At 41.5% G+C, this 9,460-nt stretch overlaps 2 protein-coding genes across 2 annotated transcripts; both read right to left on the bottom strand.

The window, feature by feature from the left end:
• Positions 1–2,506: 2,506 nt before the first annotated feature.
• On the bottom strand, positions 2,507–3,613 carry LOC110682909 (zinc finger MYM-type protein 1-like). The gene has a single exon (XM_021859260.1). The coding sequence runs from the start codon at positions 3,611–3,613 to the stop codon at positions 2,507–2,509; it is 1,107 nt and encodes a 368-aa protein (XP_021714952.1).
• Positions 3,614–8,513: 4,900 nt separating this feature from the next.
• On the bottom strand, positions 8,514–9,257 carry LOC110682910. Its single transcript, XM_021859261.1, has one exon. It carries the CDS (start codon positions 9,255–9,257, stop codon positions 8,514–8,516), a length of 744 nt encoding a protein of 247 aa, XP_021714953.1.
• Between the last annotated feature and the right edge of the window lie 203 nt (positions 9,258–9,460).

Genomic DNA, 9,460 nt, shown 5'->3' on the forward strand with positions numbered 1-9,460 from the left:
AAACCTAAGGCTGACTGGGCCTCCCACAATGATTGGGCCTTGTTGGCCGATTTTCCCATTTGGCATGGGTGGACACGTGTCACATTGCAATTGGTCCAAGGAGGACGAATCTCTTGATGACACGTGGCAGGCTCCTATTGGCCTACATGAAGGACACGTGGCGAAACCTGGCTGGCCCACGTGTCGGATGTTGATTGGTGGATAAAAATACCCTAATCACTTAGTACTACTAATCAATCGAAGATAAGCTCATATTACTCATTCTATGTTGACCAAGATATTTTAGTGAACATAATAAGTCGGAGTATTATAATAAGGTGGTGGAAATGCACCAAAAAGTCCAAAATCTTTATATATGTACTTGACTTCGATATCACCTAACCACAATAATACAATATTATGATACTTCGTCTATATAATATTATAATATGACGAAATTACTAGAAGTTTGGTTTTGGTTTGTAAAAATTTATTACTCGTAGTACAAGCGTTTGAAACTCTGGTCAATGAAGGAAACAAGTGGTACCCCGCCGAGATTGCGCTTGGTATATTCTTCAAAGTACGATTTTTGGATATTCCTAACTACTTAGTAGTTTGTTTAATCAATACTCCTAAAATGTACTCGTGTCAATATACAGGATATATTATTTGTGAAAGAAAACAGGATTTTTCTCCCCAAACTAAGCTTCAGAGATAAAACATTATTTCGGACAGCATTTTATACCCTGATTTTTGTTTTTTTACAAAAAATAATTAAGGCATAAATGCTGTCTCGGACAACGTTTTTACCTGTCGACCTTTTTTTTTTAATTTCGTAAATTCTGATATTTAAAAAAAAAAAAAAAAAAAAAAAAAAAAAAAAATCAAACACACAAAAAAGTATTAAACGCTGGCTGAGGCAGCGTTTATTTCTTTAACATGAAACGTTGCCTGGGACAGCGTTTTATGTGCAATTTTTTTTTTTTACATAAAACGCTATATGAGGCAGCGTTTATTTCTTGAACATAAAACGCTGCTTGGGACAGTGTTTTATGTGCAATATAAAACGCTATTCGAGACAGCGTTTTTTTTTGCTGGCTGCAACACACAGCAACCAACAGACTCCTTAACATCAACATCAGCCCCCAACCCTCCAACACTCATTCAGCCACCACTCGCCACCACCACCCTCCAACACCATCCCCACCACCAACCCCAACCTCAACCACCATCCCTACCGCCATTCACGAACCCTGGCAACCTCCCCACCATCGACCACCACCAACCACCACCACCACCAACCACCGCTTTTGCCCACTCTTGGCCACTTCAAACCACTCAAACCACCCCCAACAGCACTATAACCACCATGAACCACCACATTAACCACGACCGGCCATCGCTTCTACCCCGTTTCTCATTATGGAGCCCAAATGTCTTGTGTTTGATATATATCGTCCTAGAAGGATCTATTTTGACTGACATAAGTCTGATTTGGACAAATAAGGAAATTAAACTTCAAACCACACACAGTTTCATTCAAAAAACATTTATTATATTAATAATGTAAGTGTTATATACAACATTCTAGAAAATCTGGCTACAACAAATAAATCAGCTAATACTATCCCGACTCATTTATTCGGGATAACTGTTCTCTATCCTGTCTGTCGGCCCTTCGTCTAACATTACGCCGCCTGTAATGTGTAATGGTGGTGAATGGGTCTCGGGGCGGTGGAGGAGTCTGCTGGCTGGACGATGGGCCCTCCTGAGTAGGGGTGGGCGCAGAACTGTGGATGATGTAATCCTCTGTGTCTCTGGGTGACGTAGGATCACCTCCACCGCTACTCTGGCCGAGCTCAAACTATGAATGGACGAGATAGCCGTGACCATATCTCTGTAAGGTAGCCACGCCCATATCACGCACCCGCTCGACCTGGGGTCTAGTGGGTCCGTCTGCAATGGCGATTGACAGTGCATCAACCATCACCACCATATCCGCCGCCTGCAGTAATCATCGATCAGTCAACTGTATGATATAGAAATAAAAAAATTGATGAAAATAAGTAGAATAAAAGGAACTCATATATCTGTTAATGACGTCATATGCTGGATGGTAATGTGTGGATGGTGGTGTGTAGCTGGGGTTAATGAAACGCCGTGTAATCTGCCTGTACCAGACCATGTACGGATCGTGAGGATCCATAACGCCCTGCATCGGATCACCTTCAACGACGAACTCCAACCGTCGCTGCCATACGTTAATGTAAACCCTATGCTCCACTGACCAGTCTATCTCCCCTCTTCCCCGACGGTCAATGCCGTACAGGCGGATACTAGTGTCACACTGCCAGGCAGTGGCGTCACCAGGATTTTCGAAGTGTGGGTTCGAAACTTCCGAAATTTGAAATCATAATTAACAAAGGAATAAAAATACAATAATTAAATATTCAGTACATAAATAAGTTCAAACTATGGATTACAAATAGATTACACATAGAAAAATGAAAAAAAAAAAAAAAAAAGACTACAGAAGCATTCTTCGAGTCTTCATACTTTGGAAGCGTTCCAATACATCATCATCACTAACTCTTGAAAATAAATCTCTTTCAAGAAAAGTGACTAAATTATCATTCAATAGTTGATCACCCATACTATTTCGCAACTTATTTTTTACGTATGTCATTGAGGAAAACACTCGTTCCACGCTTGCAGTTGCAACCGGAAGGATCAATGCTAGTCTTATAAGCAAGTAAACTAAGTTGTAAGTAGTATGCTTATTTGTTTCAACAAGCATCATAGAAAGCTCATGAATACCCTTCAAGTCTCCAAACCTTGCATCTTGGCGCACATCATTAATATAAAATTGAAGCTCATGACGAAGTGCAGTCATCGTCATATCATTAGTTGGAAACTCTTTGGGATATAACTCAGCAAGTCTCAACAACTTTTGCATATCAAATGCCGCAAATGAATTGATCGGGTTTAAGCATGACACACAAATAAGTAACTCCGTATTTTCTTCATCAAATCTACTATTGAGCTCTTGGAGTTGTAAATCAATGACACTTATAAACATTTCTACCCGAAATCGATGAAGATTTGAAACTTTGGCAAAGAAGCGTCTTGACCTTCCACGAGGAACATACATATCATCCATAGTAGGAACTTCTACATCATGTTTAACACAAAAACAAACCACAAGATGTAAAAAGTCTTCCCACCCATGGTCCCTCATTTGTTGTAATCCCTCCTTAGTCAATTTAACATATGTCATGGCATTAACAATATCTTGGTCCCCCTTTTGCAGAGCTTGACACAATTTATCAGTAATCCCAAATATTTCGGACATCAAATGTATCATAAATACAAATTCAAATGATTCAAATGTAGACATGACAGTGATAGCCTTCACGCGATCATCCTTATAAATCTTATTTGATCCAATCTTCTCAAGAACTTTAACAATAGTAGCATACAATGCGGTAACATTTGAAACAGTTTTGTAATGTGATCCCCACCTAGTATCACCAGGCCTACCTAAGCCATGTTCTTGGTTTAAACCTTGCCCACTTTCAATTTCTCCTAGTTCTAATGCTTGTAGAATATGTTGAGATTGTATTTCTCTTATCATTTCCCTTCGCTTACAAGAAACACCAATAATATTCAACAAAATAGCAAGTTGATCAAACAACCAAATACAATCATCATTATCCTTAGCAACAGCAACAAGGGTTAATTGAAGTTGGTGAGCAAAACAATGAATATAATAGGCTTGTTTTGTTTCATTCATGATCAAAGTCTTGAGACCATTTATCTCCCCCCTCATATTACTAGCACCGTCATAACCTTGTCCACGAACTCTAGACAAACTCAATGAATATTCCATAAGCAAAGACTCAATTGCACTCTTTAGTGACAAAGCAGTAGTATCCTTAACATGTACAATTCCAAGAAACCTCTCATTTATATTCCCTTTATTATTGACATAACGCAAGCAAAGGGCCATTTGTTCCTTTTGAGATACATCACTTGATTCATCAGCCATTATTCCAAAATAGTCATCCCCAATATCATCAATAAGAAGTCTAGTGGTTTCTTTGGCACAACAATTAATAAGTTCTTTTTGAATTGAAGGACTAGTCATTCGATTATTTCCCGGGGCATTACCTAGAACAACCTTTGCTACCTCACTATTATTTTCTAAAAACCATGTGAAGAGTGCAAGAAAATTACCCCTATTCCAAGATTCTTCACTTTCATTATGCCCACGACAAGCTAAACCTTGATTTAAAAGAAATCTAATACATTTCAATGAATAAGTCAAGCGAGATTTGTATTGTAGTTTAGCTTCCTTAGAATAAGTGCAAAGAGATTCAGTAACTGCTGTCTTTGGGTTGATAAACATACTATATTTCTCATTAGCCTGATTATGGAAACTACCAATACCACCCACATGAACATCAAATCTACCAGTCTTATTTCATCCTCTAAATCCCCCTTTAATAAAGGAATCATTAACAGCCAAAGAATAATCAACTTTATCAGTGAACAAATAGCACACAAAACAAAAAGCCGCATCTTTCTCAACACTATATTCAAGCCACTCATATTTATCAAACCAAGTAACATTAAAACGGCGCATACCTCCAACTTTTCTTTGAGGAAAATTATGTGTGCGTGGATCACAACGTTTCTTTGTAATACAGCCTCTCCTTACGGCATCTTGATCATTAGGAGGATACTCCATAATTGGAATTCTTTTTCCAGGGTCATGTGGAAGAAGATCAACATCATAAATGCGAGTATCATCGGAGTCAACAGTAGTATTTGGAACACTTGGACCTGTGTTCTCAGGTGGTGGATATGTTGCAGCAATAGGAACCTCATCATCATTAGGAGACACATGTTCTTCTATTGGAGGATCCCTTGAACTAGGTGAAGAACAAGTTGAAGACTTTTGTGACTTCCCGGCACGTTTCCAAAATGACTCTAAACTCATGGTATAATAGGTATATATTGCTAGTCTGCTACACACACATGATAAATGCAGAATGAAATCAATGAATGAATGATAAATCTAGAAAGCTAATTAAAACTATCGTAATGAAAGATTACAGTTAATTACTCAATTAGTAAACGAAATCTAGACGGCAGAAAAAGAAATAGCATATGAAATTATGAAAACTAGAAGGCAGAAAACGAAATACAGAAAATAGCATATGAAATTAAACAATGTAACAAAAAAAAATCCCCAAATTGAGAACTTGAGAAGTAAATTAGATAATTATAACCAAACTTCAGCAATTTACAAAAAATTGACAATTCGTAATGTATATTAGCAATTTAGCATATGAATTTCAAGTATTCAATGATTTAGCAAAAAAAAATCCCCAAATTGAGAAGTAAATTACATTTGCAAAAAAAAAAATCCCCAAATTCACTTACCTACATACACTGATACACGGCTGTGAGGCTGTCAGTGCTGTGACGGACGACGGTGGGTCTGCTGGCCTGCTGGGTGAGTGGCTGGTGCGCTGCCGCTGCCACCGTGTTCTGGCGTTCTGCTGACTGATGCCGTGTTGCGCCGGGAAGAGAAGGAGGAAGAACGGGAAGAGAAGGACTGAAGGAGGAAGAACGGGAAGAGATTAAGAGAAGGAGGAAGAAGTTAGGGTTTTGCAATTTGGGGAATGAGGAAGAGGAAAGCTGGAAGCAGGGAAAGCTCAGGAAACAAAATTAAAAAAAAAAAGTGTGAGTTATGGGTTTTGAACCCACAAACTCTTGTGTGATGGGAGGTAAAAATAACCACTGGGCTACAACTTTACTTGTTGTCATATAATACACAAATATTCTATTTAAACCTATTTTGATTTATTTATTTTTTTTAAAAAAAAGTTTTTAATTTTTTTCAAAAAATCAGTGGGTTCAATGAACCCACTTGAACCCACCCTAGCTCCGCCACTGCTGCCGGGGCACGGGCTGGAGTAGTCCAAACTGTCGCATGACTCGGTCGGGGAGGTGACTCTCCACAACCTCAAAACAGATGACGGGGTTCCTAGCACGCCACTCTGCCTGATGGTCCAGCAGATGTGCAGGCATGGCATCAACCAAGTCAGCTACATACGGATCCCATGTCACCTGCAAAAACACATCAAAAGTAATACCGTAAATAGGTTAGTGCACTGACAAGAATCATATTAAATTACTATTTACAAATTCCGTTTAAGTTACCACCTGATCCTCGGTGAGTCGGTCTAGGGCGTCTCGGTAGTACGGAAGACACCTCGCCGCATGCGCAAGTTTCAGTCTGGGGACCACCCACCTAATATCAAAAAATGTTTCAGTTAGTCAACTAGCACAATAAAACCATATGAAGTCTAAAGTAATGGCAACTGTAACAAACCTGCAACCGTACGCCTCATCAGGTGTAGGGAGCGGTGGAGCATCATACGCTTGGTACTGGTCGTCCCAGTCCTGCTCCCCCCGACGATGTCTAGCAGGCCTACCTGGTCTGCCTACATGGATATGCTCCCAAGCCCAGAATTGCAATACAAAAATACAAAACTAGGTTTAGTATAAACTAGGTAAGTGGCTTTCGAAATAGGTTGTTGGTAATTAGGTGAGTTACCTGAAGCACAATCAAGGGACTCCGATCTCGTTAGAACCGCGGTGGGATGCTCTACACAGCTGGCGATACAACGACGCCAAACAGGCACTACCCCAGCTGTAGCCACGGATATGATCCCAGTCGTGGTCTAACAGTTGTAGGTAAATGAGCTGCAGATGGCTCCCGCTCTTGTTGCCACACAAGACGCCCGAGATGAGAAAGAACAAGTGCGCCCGAGCTTATCTCTGAACCGTGGAATCATCAGCGCCCGGAGGCAGCTCACAGAAAGTCTCGCGTATCCAGCCGGTCCTCAACCCGAACCCCCGGATCGATCTCGTCAGGACCTGGCTGAACCCCAAGAAGCCGAGCTACCAAACCAATGGGATCTACTAACGCATGTCCTGTCACCGCAGTCCCATGTATAGGAAGGCGCGTGAGTATCGCGACGTCCCGCAACGTAACTGTCGCCTCCCCAACAGGTAGGTGGAAGGAGTGCGTCTCCTGTCTCCACCTCTCCGCGAGCGCAATGACAAGGGCTCGATCGATCTCCCTGAACGCCATCTGATGAAAACCACCCAAGCCAACCAACTCAACGTACGCAATAATGCGTGGATCGACAACCCATTCCCCCATAAACCTGGTAGTATAGTGCCTGCAAACCAGCTACTTTGCTAGATCAACCTGATAAAAAATCGTACAAACGTAATTGATATCAGATATTATATCAATTTAACATGCATAAGTACATGAACGGACGGATGAAATATTACCGTCTGGTCCCATATGGCAACGCTCCGATGTGTGTCCTGTAGTGTCAGGAAAGAAGGGTCAACGGGTCTGGGCGTCCTATCTTCTCCGTCCATGATATATGTTCATTGAAAGCGTTATACATCAAATACCAACACAATTACTGGATTAGCAATTAAACATAAGATGGACGAGTTAAAGGCAAAGACAGAAAATTTCAAACGACAATCAAGTAGAAAATAGAAATGATCCAAATTTTACAAATGTTACAAACTTTAGAAAATCTGATACAAAATAATTCTACGTTCTACTACTACAACAAATAACAAATACAAACTTAGGTCCTATGTCGGTCTAGATGGACACGTTGTCCGGTTGTGACCCTGCTGGTGACAGCGGCTGCATTTGCTCGGGGGCCGGTTAGTCTCATCCATTTCATTGCGTATGCGCTTTGACCTTGACCGCCCTTTTCCACGTACCATGCTACCATCAGGAATGAGTTTAGGGCCGACGTACTGCGTCCAGGTTGTCTCGCAGGGGATAGGCCAGAATTGTGGTGCATAGGTGTTCGTGTAGGCCTCCGATTGCAGCACAGGGTCCACCCACGGCTGCTCTGATAGTGAATACGTCGCACAAACTACTAGAACATGAGAACATGGGAGGTGGAATATCTTTGGTTTGTTGCATGTACACGTTCTCAACTGAAAGTTGACAGTATGTTTATGGCCTCCTTTACTACCAAGTCGCTCTCCCCTTTCTGTTGTAACTTGGTAAATATGCAATCGGCGGTTATACGCATCCAATGTGTGGTATCTGGCTTTTGCGGTGCTCTTCTCCAAAATGGCAGTGACCTTGGGGGGGTATGCAAGTCCCTGTTCAGACCTAGCCTCAGAAGACTCCCTTCTCAAAGTGAAATACCTTTTAACTCTGTGGAAAGTTAACTCGACAAGGGACATGATCGGTAGAAACCGAACTCCCTTCAACACATTGTTAAATGTTTCAGAGGAGTTTGTAGTACATATCCCATATCTGCGACCAGCGTTGTGAAAGAGAGACCACATAGTGAACGGGACTTGGACAATATACTCCATGGCCTTGGTACATGCATCACCGATGAAACACAGATTAGCTTGAAGTTTTCTTTCTTGCCTTTGGTACGCCGCAGCCTTGAACATATCTCTCATTTCGTTGCTATGTGAGTCTTCAAGTTAGAAGCTATGTGGCAAACACAAAACCTGTGATAGGCTCGCGGCTCGATGAATCCAACGTTAGGATCATTCATTGTTGCAATGATCCCAGGATGTCGATCAGATATAACACAGAGGCCATCTCGTTGCATGACATGAACCCGAATGCAGCCAAGCAACCAAGACCAGCTAGAAGTGTTTTCCCCTTCAACCACCGCAAATGCTAGCGGAAATACTTGGAAGCTTGCATCCACACTTGTAGAAACTAACAGTGTTCCTTTGTACTTCCCGTACAAGTGCGTCCCATCGATACAGATAACAGGCATACAATGTTTAAAACCGTCGATACAAGGACCGAAGGCCAAAAACACTCGTTCAAACACTTCCATGTTGCTGTAGTATACACCGTCCACCAAAGCTTTGTGTTTCCATACGACACACGTTCCCGGGTTTGACTGTTGGAGTGCTTGCATGAAGTGCGGAAGTCTGCCATAAGAACTCTCCCTATCCCCAGATATTTCAGCTATTGCTTTCTCCTTCGCATACCATGCTCTTCGATACGGAACATCGAAATGAAATTGCTTGGAGATGAGTTCCTGTATGAATTCAACTTTCAAGGACGGATCTTTCCGCATAAAGGACTTCACATTCTCTGATATTATGGACGAATCCAAGTGCAGGTGATCAGTAGATAGTACTTCAGTGACACAGTTCTCCCGGTGCGGGCCTTTGTACATAACTAGGGTAAAGCCACGCGAGCGCTCACTTGATTTGGTACCCCGTAGCATCTAACCACATTTCTTCTTGCACCGCAAATGAAGGACACTCTCATTCGATGTCACTGTAGTGTAGAATTGATTCCTCTATATTGAATACATCTTCACCATTTCATGAAGCACTTTCTTACTTTTAAAATACATCCCCTTCTCAAATTCTCCCC

Source organism: Chenopodium quinoa, unplaced genomic scaffold (assembly GCF_001683475.1).
Source record: "Chenopodium quinoa cultivar QQ74 unplaced genomic scaffold, ASM168347v1, whole genome shotgun sequence".
Lineage (NCBI taxonomy): Eukaryota > Viridiplantae > Streptophyta > Magnoliopsida > Caryophyllales > Amaranthaceae > Chenopodium > Chenopodium quinoa.